General features: G+C 38.2%; 1 protein-coding gene across 2 annotated transcripts in view; it reads right to left on the bottom strand.

The window, feature by feature from the left end:
* Positions 1 to 17,679, bottom strand: part of pappaa (pregnancy-associated plasma protein A, pappalysin 1a) — a 142,955-nt gene that overhangs the window by 13,197 nt on the left and 112,079 nt on the right. For both annotated transcript variants that reach the window (XM_030150515.1, XM_030150516.1), the window contains exons 20-21: positions 10,305 to 10,376; positions 8,197 to 8,295 (exon numbers count right to left, since the gene is read on the bottom strand). In XM_030150515.1, the coding sequence (XP_030006375.1) occupies positions 8,197 to 8,295; positions 10,305 to 10,376 (171 nt within the window). The remainder of the gene's footprint in view (positions 1 to 8,196; positions 8,296 to 10,304; positions 10,377 to 17,679) is intronic.

The following is a 17,679-nucleotide window of genomic DNA, read 5'->3' as shown; positions in this document are numbered from 1 at the left end:
TTGCTAAATTGAGCAACAAAAGTGCTAAATTGGCAATCAATGGTGTTAATGCATCAATGGTGGTAGTCAGTCTTAATCTGACTTCCTAAATCTGTCTGTCTCACGAAGACATAAATCTTATGATGCATATCCACAGTTTGAGTCCCTGAAGAGTCATTATCATTCTTAATAAAAAACTTCATACTTAGATTTATTGTGTCTTTAGTTGAAAGGACCTGTTAGAGGCACAAATGTACAAATATTTAGAATGTTGAAACACATGTTGAAACAGCTGGAAATTCCTAGATACTATTTGCATGACCAGTGTGTGACAACAAAATCGGCATTCATGGACAATTAACCAGTAAGCGGGAATGAAGTCTTCAATTGTGGTTTTGGTCCCATTAAAGACTCAAACACTCCCCGCCTTCATCACCCAGGAGCCCTTACAAAGGGGAGCCATCATAAATCAGTTACAGATTTCTTTTGTCATATGTTGTGTCATTTTGTTTTTGTTTTCAACCCACTCCAGTCTTAGGTCACCTGCGAGGCATGTGTTCAGTTTTGGGGCTGGAAATGAAAATCAGGTGCAAAGTACATTGTTTCTGTTTTGACTAAAGTGGTCAAATAGGGATGACAATGAGGGTAAGCTTCACCCCAAAGGAACAAACAATTAAATCCCAAAGCACACAAGTACTGTACATATTACAGAAAAAGACAAAGCATCTGCAATGTAAAAAATATCAACCATAAAGACTTGGAAAGTTTGTCAAAGTTCTAGCAATTAAAAGTTCACATTCAGGTTAATTTTACTTTCATGTGAACAAGATATGTTTATATTAGCCAGGGCATTAGGAAATCTGTTGTGTAATTCAATGACATGCAAGCAAACATCATTAGGCAATGGGCTAACATGTAAAGGGGATTAAAATAAACATCTGGCATTCATGTGCTCCAATATCAGTTTCACATATCAGCTTCATTCCTTCATGTCTGCTCACCAACAGTAACCTCCACTGTCCCTTTGCTCCTGGCAGTTGATAAATTGAATTATGACTGGCAATTTTAGAGCAATTTTTTTTTTTCTGTATCTTTGTGAATAGTTTCCAAAAGATCTACAAGTGGGAAAAGAACAGCCAGAGTGTTCAGAAGGAAAAAAAGGATTTGGACCAACAGAGTTGAGTCCAGGTTATAACCTATAAAACATACTGTAGCACTCCACGGAAAATAACAAAATCTGTTTTTTTACCATTTCTGTTTAATTCAATAATCCCTTTCCTGTATTATTTCAATGAAGCAGTAACATGTTAATGACAATCATCTTGTAGCATCCTTTGCTTGGAAATACTAAAACACTACATCATGATCAACACGTTTTCAGTGGTGGATCCAGAAAAAATGGAGGGGGGGTGCAGGAGAATGGTGGGGTCCAGGGTCAGAGCCCTGGTGGGGATTTGAGGGGGTGAAACGAAGCAAAATTAATATTACAAATGCTTCAAATCACATAAAAACTGTATTTATTTGTTATCATACACTAATAAAATTAATATAATTTAAGCTCACTAATGTAACCACTTTTGGAACCAAAGCAAAAAGTTGGCTTTAATAAGGTTGTCCTAAATTATGGCAGTTTTCCATTGTATTCCAAATAATTTAAAATGAGAAACAACAGGATACAGTACAGGTATCGGCCTATGATAACTTTGTGTGATTCACTGAATCACTGGATGTGTTCCACAGCAACTCAAAGATATTTAATATTCAGTCCATGCAGTTCTATACTTCCCACTGTATAATAATACATTCCATAACTTCTGTGGCTGCCCGCTTGTTTTTCGTGCAGACCCAAATGCTGCTTGAATAGACAGTTGTTTCATCATGATTAGACTTTAGTCTAGTTTCGCTTTAACTCCCTTTACCATATAGACTCTTGTCATAAATGGTGCATGCACAGTAGACCTCCTCCAATATAAGAGACAGGAGAGTGTTGGGATGCACAAATTTGTGCCCTATAATAGTAGATGGATAGCTCACTAAGTAAAGCTAAGGTCTACGATGTGGGAGACTGGGGTCCGAATCCTTGCAAGTACATTTGCACTACACAAGCACACCCAACATTTTACATGTTCAAATGGGGGTGTGTGGTGCCGAGGGCACCTGTAGGTAAATCTGCCATTGTGTTTCTGAAAAGGATAAAGCCAAATGGGTTAAAAAAAAAAAAAAAAAAAAAAGTATGATGGAATCTTCTGTACTGTTTCTTTGAACTTTAGAAAAAAAAAAAAAAAAGAGGATGATTTAATCTTGTCTACCCCAAGCCTGATTTAGAGAATTATTATTTTTTTGACTTTTAATTCCAAAGCACTTACCCCTGTTTTTTCATCACCACCCATGTTTCCATAAAATGGCTCACAAATCTGACAGAAAATGCGTACTATGTGCACTTCGGTAAACAGGTCTGGAGCGACCAAACCAGGTTGTGTTGAGTCAGAAGGTGGCACTACAGGCTTTGTTGCACATCACAGTAATTAAAGTAGAGTACAGTTTATCCAGAAGAGATGGATAAGTCAGTTGATCAGTCACATGTCTTCAGTGTTGGATCAGTCTTAGTTTGATCTGCCTTTCGGAGGGACCATGCATGTTGCGCCATTAAATAAAAAACAGCTTTGTCCAAACTCCCTCAAAAAATTGATTTTAAATGGCCACAGTACCAATGTAACCCCAATATTTTACAGAGAGCATTGCATTATGGGTTGTATTAGTCTGCTTTAACTTGCAGAGTTTGTATAACATGTTACTCCTGCTGAAGAATTCCAAATGGATAAAACAAACAAAATGATGACTTCAGACGGTAAAGGATTAAGACGTCTGTGATCTGTTAGTAAAATTTGTGAACTCCAATGTTTAGTGAGTCTGATTTACACAGATGTTTTACATTTAGTTTATAGCTTATAAATTACGCTGCAGTCTATGTGACTAATGAAAGCACTGTAGCTGTCATAGATGTGTACAGTGAGGAAAATGTGGAATAGTGTTTGCATCATAAATTAAAGTTAGTAGTGTGATAACGAGAACAAAAACCCATCAGAAACAGCCAAAGCCTCCAAAAACCAAAGTAAATTAAAGGAAAACATATTACAGTTTGGTTATAACTCATCTAGATTTTATCATGGACAAGAAAATTTGTGATTCAGGTCATGGATTGAGATTCTACCTCATGGGATTTGTTGCTTCATTGCATTATGTGCATTAAGTCTTTTTTTGAACAAGACAAAAATCACATCGCGATTAAGATAGTTTTGGCATTTTTAAGGATGTTTTTTTTTTTTTTATCTTTGTATTTAATTTTGTAATGCTTCAAAATGTACATAAAATATGTTTCCGTTGACATTTAGGGTGTTTCCATACTGGGTATCCGGATCCATGCCGTACCTGGATACGCTCATACCTTTCCTGCAGATGTTGCGTTCACAAGCACGTACGGCGGCCCATGCCTGAGTACAAGTGGGTGTTACAGGGCTGAAACAGTGGGTGGCGGTTTGGATGGAATTCTGTCGCTATCCAACAAACACGAAAGTCAGAAGAAGACAAACCCTTACGTCATCAACCGAGTGACTGTTCTGTTCATTTGTCTACAATGGCGGCAGTACTTTTCTATTTGTTAGCCTGTTTGAGGCAAAATGAAGAAGAGCCACCTTCGTTGTCCCTGATATATCACCGAGTGGTTCAGTCAGTAAGGTGAGCCTGTGCTGCATGGATCCGAGGCTTTTTCAGGAGACAACAGGAACGCCGTCTATGGTCTTGTGGTGATTAAGTCACTTCCGTTGTTGGAGTGATGATTAGGTCACGACCGTTCTCGGGTATGGATCACTTTCACATTGCAACGTACCATACTGGAGTCCACGCAGTCCGTACCCAGAACTACCTTCTTCGGTCGTTTTCACACTGTATACCCGAGTCCATATCCAAGTACAATGGACCCCAAAGTCCACTTAATTTGATCAATGTGAGTGCAAATGTTCCGTACTTGAGTACCATACCTGAGTCCAGCTGAGAAGGTAGCCCTGGGTACGCCTTACCAACCGAACCACTCAGTGAAATATCAGGGACAACAAAGGTCGCTCTTCTTCATTTTGTCTCAAACAGGCTAACAGGTAGAAAACTATTGCCTGTCTTGCTGCCATTGTAGACAAATGAACAGAACAGTCGCTCTGTTGATGACATAAGGGTTTTTCTTCTTCTGACTTCCACATTTGTTGGATAGCGACAGAGTTCCTTCCACACCACCACCTACTGTTTCAGCCCTGTAATACCCACTCATACTCAGGCACGGGCCGCGGTACATGCTTGTGAATGCAACTTCTGCAGGAAAGGTGTGAACGTATCCAGGTATGACACGGATCCAAATACCCAGTGTGAAAACACCCTCAGCTGGACTCGGATACTCGCACACGGAACGTTTGCATTCACATTTATAAAATTAAGTGGACTTTGGGGTCCAACGGACTCGGATACGAACTTTGGTATGCAGTGTGAAAACGCCCTTAACTATTTTCCTAGTTTCAGTACTGGCAACTGAAAACATAATAAATCTGGGTGGTAACGAAAACATACAGCAACAGGTAGGAATGTATCAAAGTGTACTGAAAGAAGGACTTGTACACAAGCAAAAATCAAGAAATACTGCCAGCCTTGCACTTCATATCTACCTAAATATCCAAACACACACTACAACATAAGATATCCAAACTCTCCAAAGACCTGCAGCTGGCTCATTTCTCACCTGGATCAACCTCCTGTTGATGCAGTAATTCAATGGAGTCTTAGTGGGGTCTGTCAGTAAAAGTGAGTTATGCAAGTTTTGGCCGAGCCCTGGACTGGACCGGAGCCAGAAGATGTAGCGATGAGATAGTGTCAATTAACAGCAGTGAAACCACTTCAGCAGTGAGGTCACTTCCCAGCAGGCTAGTCACCGACTTTCATGCTGCTTTTGAACTTAGAATACCTTATATCTGATACTAAAGATATGAATGGAGGACAAAAATAAATCTCGGACATCTGGACCTCCTCTTAGTAAAAGGTTGGTTATATATATGTTGATATCTAAGTAGTACAGTGCACTCAAATAGCTCGGACCTACTTTACCAAACATAAGATACTCATACAGTAAGTGACATATTTCACACTTATCTCAACCATGTACATGGAGCTGAATGATTTGGACAACTACTGCTGGGATATGCTTCAGCACAAGGCTAATATACTATATGTATTGTAATATTTTCCTGAAGTGGGTAAAGGTTTTAGTTGAACAGTATACAGTATACCATACAAGGTGTCACAGAAACACACAACTCTCAGTCTATTTTATAACTAGAAGCACTCGGAGAGCACAGACCTCCGCCAAGGCTGATCAGTGGCCCCCCCCGTGGGCCCCCCCACGCCAAGGAGGTTATGTTTTTGCCAGGGTTTGTTTGTCTGTCTGTTTGTTTGTTTGTCTGTCCGTTAGTGTGCAACATAACTCAAAAGTTATGGACAGATTTTGATGAAATTTTCTGGTCTGCCCCCCCCCCCGTGGGCCCCCCCACCCCCAATCACCACCAAAATTTAATCATTTCTTCCTTATCCCATTTCCAACAAACCCTGAAAATTTCATCAAAATCTGTCCATAACTTTTTGAGTTATGTTGCACACTAATAGACAGACAAACAAACCCTGGCAAAAACATAACCTCCTTGGCGGAGGTAAAAATAAAGTCTCTGGCATGTGACAAATTAATTCTTTTGTTTAAATTAGGCAACATGTTAAGAGCATAATGCATATTAAACTAAATGTTCAAATATAAGAAAAAATGTCAGGCCTAACTATTCTGAAAATGTACATTAAAGTGTAGTGGATGACAGTTATAAAAGTTTTAGGACCTGAGATAAAAAAAAATAAAAATAAAAAATATGAGCTGCCTATGACATGATGTTACAAGGCAGTTTTGTGACCTGCAGGGTTAAAAGAGGCATCACGTTTAACTAAAAACACATGTCTTTTTCAGATGCATGACTTCACAGCAGTAGCAAAATACACAAACTACACATATTAATGCAGCATGGGCGGATCTGGAGAAATAATTATGGGGTGGAAAGAGGGTGGCATGAAGTCTTTACTGAGTGGCAGAAATATATATGTTGATGATTGAAAAAAGTCATGTTTATCAATAACATTACATTACTGTGGTTCAATAGAAATATCTAACGACAGCATTAAAAAACTAGAAGCACTCGGAGAGCGCAGACCTCCGCCAAGGCTGATCAGTGGCCCCCCCTGTGGGCCCCCCCACCCCCGATCACCACCAAAATGTAATCATTTCTTCCTTATCCCATTTCCAACAAACCCTGAAAATTTCATCCAAATCTGTCCATAACTTTTTGAGTTATGTTGCACACTAACGATCAGTGGCCCCCCCTCGTGGGCCCCCCTACCCCCGATCACCACCAAAATTTAATCATTTCTTCCTCATCCCATTTCCAACAAACCCTGAAAATTTCATCCAAATCTGTTCATAACTTTTTGAGTTATGTTGCACACTAACCATCAGTGGCCCCCCCCGTGGGCCCCCCCAGCCCCGATCACCACCAAAATTTAATCATTTCTTCCGTATCCCATTTCCAACAAACCCTGAAAATTTCATCCAAATCTGTCCATAACTTTTTGAGTTATGTTGCACACTAACGGACAGACAAACAAACAAACAAACCCTGGCAAAAACATAACCTCCTTGGTGGAGGTAATCAAATGCGTTATTTCAAAATCTTGAGACACCTTGTCCAAACTGTGGCAATGTTGTTACATGTTTCTATTAAGGTAATTTTCTTCCTCTCATTTCTTCTGCATTCACTCGCACTTAGATATAATAATTTTGGGCTTGTAAGTTTTTGATTAGCCACAGCCTTTCATAAACCATACTGTCCAAAACTGGGGTGGCAGCCAGGATAGACAGACATTATTTAGGGTTGGCAGCTGCCACCTTTTGCCCCCCTGTAGATCCACCCTTGGCCTGAACGATGAAACTCATTAACCCAACACTTTTAGTGCAGAAGAATGATGAGAACACTCGCTAGCCTAGCAATATTAATGCTACTGAATTCATGATGCAGTACTATGTAAAGTACACTGGGACTGGGACTATGGACCTCACCTTGACTATATTCAAGATATCATCAAGTCCTACCTTTATCTATATTTTTTTTAATAAAAAAATGTATGAATCATGTTATCCTGCAATGAAAAAAAGATATTATTTTTGTCCCAGTGGTTCAGGACCACAACGTGTGCGTAAACCCAAAAGTGTCTTAAAACCGTGAAACATCCATAGATAGGATCTGTGATTGTCAAAGGATTGTGCCCTTTCTCCCCACTTGAGGAAATGAAAAGGCTCTTCAGTCACACACACTGACACAGACTGCACTATAAATCCAGTCAGACACACAGATGGATATGCCAAGAGTACAACTAAAGTCCCTCGCCAGACTCAGACAGAGGCACGGCCAGAGAAGCAGATGCTGCAGAACAGAAGCAACAATACGACTCAAATCAGATCCTGTTCCAGCAGCTGGCTAAAGTGGTCCAGACAAAGTCCCTCTTAGAATTAACAGACTTAATATCTCTAAAATTCAATTCAGGGCTTAATCACTTTGCATTTGTTGAAGATGCAGCGATCACGGTAATTAAAATATCACATCAACATCAGATCTGATATAAATACAAAGACATGTGCATACCACAGGAAAACAAAGAGCATCGATGAAGTCTGAAAACTCCCACAGCCTCAGTAATCTGTCTACCAGTAATCTGTACACCAGACAAATGAAAGAAGACTCCCTTTAGAGCTGATCCAAGAGGTAAAATAAAACATCTTCAACACTATATGCTTTTGTGGCTTCTATTTTACTTACCTTATGTGGGTAAGACATTTTACTATAAAATGTCAAGGCTTGATAAAGGCATCTGAGTCTCACATCAACAGGATGCAAGGCCATGAGAAGAAACAGCAGGGTTAGGAAAAGGAAACAATCTCACACGTGGGAAATGAGATTTATTCCTAAGCAAAGTGTGACTCAGAGTCAGAAACAAACACTAACTGTTGATCAATCTGCCTAGAACCAAATCCAACATCATCTCTGCATCTGACGCCTGACGTTTACTCTGAGGTACAGGCATGCCACTAACCTTCTTGGTCTTGACGGTGGATTGGCAGCAGTCTCCTCCGTCGTAGTTACAGAAGGCTCTGTTGTTTACTGCATCACAGTAGTTGTCTCCCATGAACGGCTGGACAAGAAACCAAGTACACAGTTTGAATGCATTTTATCAGGTATCTATCTATCTATCTATCTATCTATCTATCTATCTATCTATCTATCTATCTATCTATCTATCTATCTATCTATCTATCTATCTATCTATCTATCTATCTATCTATCTATCTATCTATCTATCTATCTATCTACAGTCACCTGATTGATAACTGGTAAAAGTCAAAATTCTACAGGATTCATTTGTTCAAGTAGTTGTTTTGTGCCTTTTGGAGGTCTACAGATAAATGTGCAGATAAATCTGATACATTAAATTTCCCTCATCTTTCATTGTGACTTTTTAAGCCCTTAGTGGGCCAAAGCTGTAAATCAAACTGAGGACACCGTAAACTATTCACTGCACAACAACACTCCAATAAGGTGATTTATAGGATAGGCCCCACCCTCTGCACTTAGGTTACCAATCAGGTTATCCAGTTGGCCTAACTGTGCAGATGATATCATCCTTCCAGTGCAGCAAAAGTTTGCATTCATGTGCATCTGTTTTAGTGCAGTTACATGTAATGGTGTTGCACCGATACATTTCTAAATAAATGTAATTGTCATTGATTGCCATTCCTGTATAAAAACACAAAATTAAATTACAATTACAAATGAAAATACTTGACATTACAAAGAGGTTACATCTGGATAAAGGTGTACTTGGGTCTGTTAGTGCTGTGCACATACTCATAGAACTAGAGTTAAAGTAACTATCAGTCTGCATTTTGTACAGGTATACATTTTTTATACTTTGTCATAAAAGAGAAAGACATCACCTAGACCAACAGTGACATGTCAGAAAATAATATGTCAGTGGCCATATTATTACCGATTGCCATCTGCCTTTCACTGTAAAATAACATAAGCTGATGTTACGAACATGTTAACTAGTGCCTACTACCATAAGAACCCTGGCTTCATTCACCTGGAGACCCACAGTCAGGTTATCAGCTGGGGTAAACATAAAACAGGTAAATTTATCAAAATGTGAGGTAAATTTCAGTTCATAAATCCCCTGAAAATATCATCATAAATTATGTTGTCTGGAAGAAACACAGCAGCAGACAAGAGAAATGGGGAAGACTGATAAGTAAACAAGTAAAGATGTAAGCATCTTTACTACATCTTTGTAGTAAAGATGCTGTATGACAAGTTGATGGTGAAGACACTGGACTTTCAGATAATGTTGAGACAAAATATACACCCTTGATCTAATCCTTTTTTCAATAGTGTGTCATTTCACATCTATTCATCCTCTTTGTGCATTAATATACAAATCGTCAATCACGTCAATCAAATGTAATAAAAGACAGTAAGTGATTAAAATAGTTCCTTTCCACATTTAACAAAGTAACCACTAATCTGTAACCCATCATATTTCTTCCCAACAAGGTTGGTCCCAAGACAAACAATGTATTGATCATTTCAAACTATCGTGAGCAAAACCAATTAGTTTGATGATTTTTTAAATGAAATGTATTTAAATAATGTTTATATGAGAATAATCCCTGAAACCTACAAATGTATGCAGATATCCAGAGAGTTTTGAACACTCCTACACAGGCCTGAAAGGATTGTGTGTAACAATCCCCTCTATTGTCCCCTGGCACAGCACAGTAAATAAATAAACGTTGTGTGAGGCTACATTTGGAGATTATTAAGCTTTTGATTGATTGGTTTCAAAGTATGTGTGAGTTGGGTAATATTTATGAATGTGCACCAGCATGTCTTATGTGTATATTTTGGGTTTTCATTGAAAACATGTCATTGACTGTTATAAATGTCTGCTTTTTATTAGGCCTGTCGAGAAACAAATTGGAAAATATATAGAGTCTGGGGAGTTTCTCATGTCCTGTCTGGTTGAAATCACCTTTCTGCATATGATGGAGTTGAGATCAAAGAAGATAGAGAGGTTAAAGTCTTTGTGTATGATAAATGAGGCACCGCATAATATATACAAACTAATACATATAGAGCTCTTACCTCACATCCCTTGATGCAGTGCAGCAACTCTGGGTGCGGATACCACTTCAGTCCCATTGTACAGACTATACTCTGTAAGACAAGAGAAATGTTGAACTGGTAGAATTAATTCAGAAATACTGGCTCCATTAATCTGCAAACACATGGTTACATTATACATCTGTCGTATTGTTAGCCTCATAGCATAACTGCCTAACTCATACACAAATAGATAAAACTAATGGGACATGCTGAATTCAGGTGTTTTCTTTTCTAACAGGGGTCTAGGATACAAAACAATAATGATAAATGCCATGATATAGTTTTATATTGTGATAAATAGAATTGCATTGGTTAATTTGTTTTAAATTGTTATCTTTGCTTCCAAAATGCCTCAGAGATGGTTTTTACTACATTTCTTTCAGCATTCATCTTTTTAATACATGTCTATGATATTAAATGTTCTACCTTTAATTTCTAACATATTGTTCATGCTCTGACTGAAAATAATAATTTTCTTCCACAACTAACCACCCACTTTCTTCACATCTCCCTTAGGAAGAAAAATCTCCCGTTAGTCAGTTATGCTATGAGGCTAATGATATGTGCATGATTTTGTTGGAACATGCAAACGTATACACATGCAACAAACTAGAACATGAGAGTTGTCATAAGGACCCAGAGGTTTTCATTGTGAAGCTTCCTTTGATTTACAATAACCTTCTACCACCTTGGAACAAAATACAAAAACTGATTGTTACTGGATGTAAATTGGTAAAAACAAAAAACTGTTTTTTTTCACTTTTTCGCTGAGGGCAAAAGGCCGAAACGCACACAGAGATAACGAGCACCATGTTGTCAAATATCTGTGCAGAATGCGAGGAATCTCATCCTGTTCTCCGACTGTGCTTTACACTGAGCCTGTTTACATGACCATAAAAATCCGATAACTGGGAGTAATCCGATAATTCCGATAATCAGATGCGACGCTTTTACATGCACTTCATAAATGCGATAATTGAAAACCCCTGGTTTAGTGATTTCTTTCGAAGTACGTACGTACGTTATGACGTAATAAGACGTACACTTTCTATTATTTTCAAAACATCCGGTCTTGTCTCGGACATTCTAAAGGACAATTTATGGAATGTGTTGCCATTCCTGTATTTCCTCTCGTCAAGCAGATGGAGGAAGCTGAGAGTTTTGATTTGTTGTAGCATGAAGTTTGTTTCCTCTTCACTCCAGAAGTGAGTCTTTGATGACTTTTCACTGGTACGTGCCATGTTTGTTTACCTTTTCCTTAGGCTCACATTGTTGCTTCCGTTTATACACTTTTTTTTTTTTTTTTTTACACATGCACAGATGTAAAAGAATGAAATAAATCGGATTAACCTGTATACATGCATGAAGACTTTAGAGTATTGGGGAGAAATCTAGGTGTGTTAATCCAATTTCTCATAATCAGATAACTGGCGTTATTGGATAAAACCTATCAGATTATCCTGTTTACATGATCACTTAAATAATCTGATAACTCCAGAAATCGGATAATGATGGCAGAATCGGTGTGCATGTAAACGGGCTCATTGAAATTCAGTGGAAAACATTGTGCTCAGGGGGGCTGGGCTGCACCACACATGAAATGTGGACCTAAGAGTGCAAATGCATGGAAGTGAAAATGTCAAGGTGAGGTTTAGTTGTTTAGGTAGATGTGACTGCTGGATGGTGGACTAGTAGACTCAAGATTCAAGATCCTTTATTGTCATTCAACATGTAACATGAAGAACAGAATTCCGATCCACAGAATCAACAGTGAAGCGGGTATTTTAAAAAGTGAGGTCAGTAATAGTAGTAGTAGGTCATTAACTCACCTACGACCTCACAGTTCATGTCAGGAATTTGTTTGAAAAAACAAAATCATGTGTAAAACTTTTATTAACCCTTAAAGACGCACAACTATGTCTGTCACAACTTCCAAAAAATGTTTTTTGTCTGTCCCAAGTGATTTATCACTATTTATAATACTATTATCCTCTGTATTTTGCTTTTCTTTTTTTTTTTTTAGTAAAAATCAGGTATTTCCCTATATCGTCTATGTAACTTTTCTCTCCTGACACTGCTGCTTAATTAATCATATACAGATATCAAAATTTGGCCAAAACTATGACTGAAGCAATTATGTTATGAGGCTAACGATATTGAACTTACTGATCATGTAGATGTTCATAAAAGCTCAGAGTGAATTCAAAGGTTACTGGATCAAATCAGAAAAAAAATGTTGAATGTTCATTACAGAACCTCAAATGGGTCATATCTGATGACCACAAAAAGATGAAAAACTCCATTTTACACCAATTATTTACATGTATTGTTTGGATTAGTGGATCAACAGGTATTAAACACTTTACTGGTATCGACATAAACTGGCTTAGAGATTACTAAACTTTACACTGAAGCCTCACTGAGTCAGTTTACCTAACAAAGTAATCGCTCAAAACACAAAAAAGGCTTGAAAACTTAAATTCCAACAATGTCAGTTTTATCAGGGGGTTTTTCAGGGGTTCAGCTGAAAAAGAATTCTCCAAACTATGACAGTTCCATTGGCCATTATTGATTGACCTCTAGAATGTATAATTTTTGTATTTTATAAATTTCACCAATTGCTTATGAATGGATTTGGATTAAATGTATCCAAACAATCTGAGGAAGCCTTTGATAGGACAGGACCATGTATTCATGTCCATGATTGCTAAAATCAAATTAATTAAAATAGATATATAATTTTTTAAAATTCATATCTTGACTTGACTTAGAAAAACACAACTCAAAATATTTTGACTGTCACTGCTCAAAAGAATTTCAATTTCCATGTTCCGTGTTATGGAAAATTGTACATTCAGTGTAGACTGAAGACACTCAATGGTGTTAAATTAACCCAACATTTTTAAAACAACTCTCCGAAGTTCCAAATTATTTAGTAATTTACTCTGCTGACTTGACTGTATCTGTGTGCTTTTCATTGAGATCAAGAAATTGGCAAATTTCATATTGTCAAAATGTACATTATTAATACCACACAGACTCAAAAACAAGGATGCACAGATCAATTCATGAAAATGAAAGATTCTTTGATGCACACAGCAAAGATTAAATGTACTCTGAAAACTCTGTTTTAAACTCTGAAAATCTGGAACATGTCCCATGGACTTGATAAAAGTTTTCACATTATATTTTTCTCTAGAATGAGAGGATCATGACCATAACATGATTTGTTAAAGTCTTAATTCTGGGTGAGCTGTCATGGGGTGACCCATATATGACTAGAATTATGCCTATTTGTGCATAATTTGTCTTGTTCCAGACTTGGATGGTTGTGTGTTCTGCCAAAAGTGCCATCCACAGCAAAGGACTGGCTGACCTCCGATGGTCCATTTCTCAGACCCCCTGTGTCCCAGTATCTCACAAATTTGACATGCTTTTCTTTTTTTGCTGCAAACTAAGGTATTTTTCATTTCAGTGCTGTCAGCAAATCAATGCAAAAAAACAAACATGGTGGGTGAGGGGGCTGAAGGTGGAGAGAAAAACCAAATAGCGTCCGAGGACAACTAGGAACAGTTGTACTACTGCTTTGTAGTACTGCATAGGAAAACACAGGGAGGTACGTGGTGTGTACGTGTGTGTTTGTGTCTGTTTTACACTGAGTGATGGCTGGTCCATGTATAATCAGATATGCTTTACCTCAGACTTGTAACTTTTTACAACTACTGTATTTTGATTCCTTTTTTAACTCCCACTTTGGGATGATGATGTCATCTAGAAACACCTTCCCCGCCCCCCACTCTTTCTCGTTTTCTCTCTCTCACTCTTTTTCTTTTTCCTCTCTCAGCAAGGCCGTAAATCATGATAATCCATGATCGTGGCCTGGCTTCACCCCTCACTACGTATGGGATCCTCACCCTCTGAAGCCTCCCCGGGGCGCTGAAACCACATAAAAATAGATCCCTATCTCAGCGCCACCACAGACGAGGTCATGTCATATAGAAAATGACTAATTCCACAGCAAGCCCGACAGGGTAATTTTGCTGATAAAGGGGGAGGAGGGTGCTGGGGGCGCAGAATCATTAGAGATAGAGGGACAGGAATAAGAAGAGGCAAAGGTAGGGAAGTAAGAGAGAATTCTAAGTGGGTCACTCCAAGAACCAAAGTACGACTGGTTTAAAGGCAATAAATCAACATTGCTTATTAAGGTGGGCAACATTAACCTCCAACTCAGCAAAGTAGAACTGGAAAGTGCATTTGGGGACTCAAATTCTCTTTTAGATACTGTAAGAAGAATCCCACCTGACAGGGGAATTTAGAAGTATGTTATGCTGTCTACTCCTACACTTTCTTCTACTATAAACTGTAAGATATTGTCTTGATTTTTTCCCCCACCATCCTGACCTCTACCTGTTCTTGTTTTGAACACCATTTTTAGATAGTGATCTGTATTTTTGTATCCTAAATCTTAGCCAAATGTATATTTTTTGCTTCTGCATATCCCAGTTTGAGTCACTGCAAAGAAGCGTCAAAATCAACGTCTAATCCACTTCATAAAACTGTCTGTTTTCTGGCACAAATGACTTATTTAAAATATTGTACTTCCTGGCCCAAAAAAAACCCCACTACCTGGATTGAACCAAGCACATAGTTCATAGTTCCATTGGATAATTACTGCAGAGTGAGATGCAAGTTCTTTAACGATAACTGATGCAGTAGCTTCTATTTCTGAAACAACCATCCGTTTGACAGATCCAGATTAAATAAAGATAAAGATTTGACTGTGTTTCAGTGGAAAAGGTCCATGTGGTCCAGACTGACCCTGTTTCAGAGTGATGGGCGCATCAGGGTGAGAGGAGAGGCAGATTAAGTGATTACCCATCATGCCTAGTGCCTACAGTACAAGTTTATGGGGGCAGTGTTATGTTCAGTTGGTCAGGTCTAGGTTCAGAACATTATGTGTCTAGAAAATCAGTATCACCTGACTACATCAATGTACTGAATGACCAGGTTAGGACATCAATGGGTTTTTCCATTGCTGATGACACAGGCATATTCCAAGATGACAATACTGGGATTAGACATCATTTTCCAGAGTCCAGGCCTAAACCACACTGAGAATCTTTGGAATGTGATGAGAAAACTTTACACAGTGGTCTGACTCTCTCCATCATCAATACAAGACCTTAGCAAAAAAATTAATGCAACCATGCATGGAAATAAATGTTGAGACACCTTATTAAAATGATGCCATGGTGATTTGTTCAATAAATGAAGCTATAAATTTAAAATGTTTTGGTTTTTTATTATTATTTAGAGAGAACTTTAAAAAGTATGTGTCTGATCAGAAAATATTGGCCAAAAATGAATGTAGCTCTGGATGGAAATGAATGTGACACTACTTAAAATTATTGAAATGATGCCACTGTAACTAAAGCTTAAGGAAGTCCAACAAAACATTTGAGTGTGTGACTTTTTGGACAGGCAGATATGTTCATGCCTACACCTATGTGTATAAAGGCAGGAGGAGGCTGATTTATTCTAAATCTACCAATGTCACTTGACAGGTAGCTGCAGAGAACAACACATGAGACACGCTTAAGTGCACACTACCTACAAAACCCCAAAACCACACTGATCGTGTTTCTGCCAACCCCTTCAAACCTGATGCATCTCCAAAATACTGGCCCTGACACCCTCGCTCCTTGCTGACTTCTCTTAAGCTATATCCACTGTCCCCAACAGCATGGCCTCAAGTATCAAATTACCACTGAGCACAAATGATATCAATTACACAAATCCATGAAAAACAGATCATTTCATGTCCACGTGGCCTAAACTCATCCCTCTCCCCAGCATCCACCACAAAAAGCTGCTGACTCAGTGTGACTCTGAAACAAAAACAAAAGGAGTTGGTGGAAAAAAAACACTGTGAGAAATACAATGTGTTCCTTTGCTTGGTCTGTGGCCTCTTCTCTCTTTCTCTAGTTACAAAATTTGATATTAATATTTAGTAAGATCCTCCTCTGACTTCACAGTTTAAAGAGCATTAATCTGACAAACAAAATAAAACAAACCGTTCATGTTGACATTAATTAAAGCAAATGGGGAAAGTAAAATAGGAAGAGGAGGCGAAACCTCTGCTGACTACACACACTCTTGTAACACCATCCCCCTCTCTCCACTTCGTAACCTCATCCACATGCTTCATAAAAATCCCAAATGACACCACGGCTGTGTGAGCGGTGCTCCCATAAGGAAGGTGTTCTGTGTTTAATGATCTCACAACCTTAACATGTAACCTCTATGTTTTCATGTCTACCACTTTAAGCTAATGATGAGCACAGGCAGTAGATGTGAGGGATATCTCTATCAAGCAACCCCATTAACAAGTCTGCGTCATAGGTGTATTTCAGAAATTACAGGAACAGCTTATGATGATGGATAGGGTTTCACACCATGTATCGAGTGGTACTGGGGGGCCCCCTGCATCACAATACATCATCATCAGAAATTGAAATATGTAGAAAAAAAGGCAGTGACAAACTCAAATCAGAATAAGTTGTTATAATATGTGAAAATAAAATCAAAAGAGTGATTAACAACTGGAAAATCTGAAAATTAGTTGATGTTTTATCTCAAGAAATCGATTGTTTAAAAAAAAAAAAAAATTGCGACATACTGTATTTCAAATATAGCTGAGATAGTAAAGCTTTTACTAATTTTTGATGTTGTCCTTTCATTTCACAACAATTAAAAGACTACCAGGGACTGAAGACACCGAGTGTTGAAGTATTTCAAATGTCACTCACTCTCACTCTTAACTACAGCTGAAACGATGAATCAATTCATTGGCTCGAATCAATAAAGAAAAATATTTGATTACAATTTTCCTGAATCGAAGTTTTGTTTCCTTAATTTCGTTACTACTAAACATCGGTTCCACTGTCGTGTTTCACACGGATGCTAATTGTGACACAAATGATGCCAGGATCAACACAAAGTTGTATGTTAGTTCCATCTTAAGTTTTTTGTAAGTTGGATCCAAATGTGTTGAAGACTGCAGTGCACATATTGTTTGTAGATGTCATTTGACTTGTTTGTTGTTTATATCTATAGATATTTTTATAGATATTTTTTTACTATTGTTACTGTTGTTGTAATTTCTATATACCGTACTTTCCGGACTATAAGCCGCTACTTTTTTCTTATTTTGAACCCTGCGGCTTATACAGCGATGCAGCTCGAGTATAGATTTTTATGGGCTAACAGCCTCCAGGGGGTGCGCTAGCAGGAAGCGCAAAAGTGAGACAGACAGGTGGAAGAGGTGATGTGAAGAGGAGAAGTTTTAATCTTA

The sequence above is a fragment of the Sphaeramia orbicularis genome, chromosome 12 (genome assembly GCF_902148855.1).
Source record: "Sphaeramia orbicularis chromosome 12, fSphaOr1.1, whole genome shotgun sequence".
Taxonomy (NCBI): Eukaryota; Metazoa; Chordata; class Actinopteri; order Kurtiformes; family Apogonidae; genus Sphaeramia; species Sphaeramia orbicularis.
This window is presented reverse-complemented; position numbering and strand designations above follow the sequence as displayed.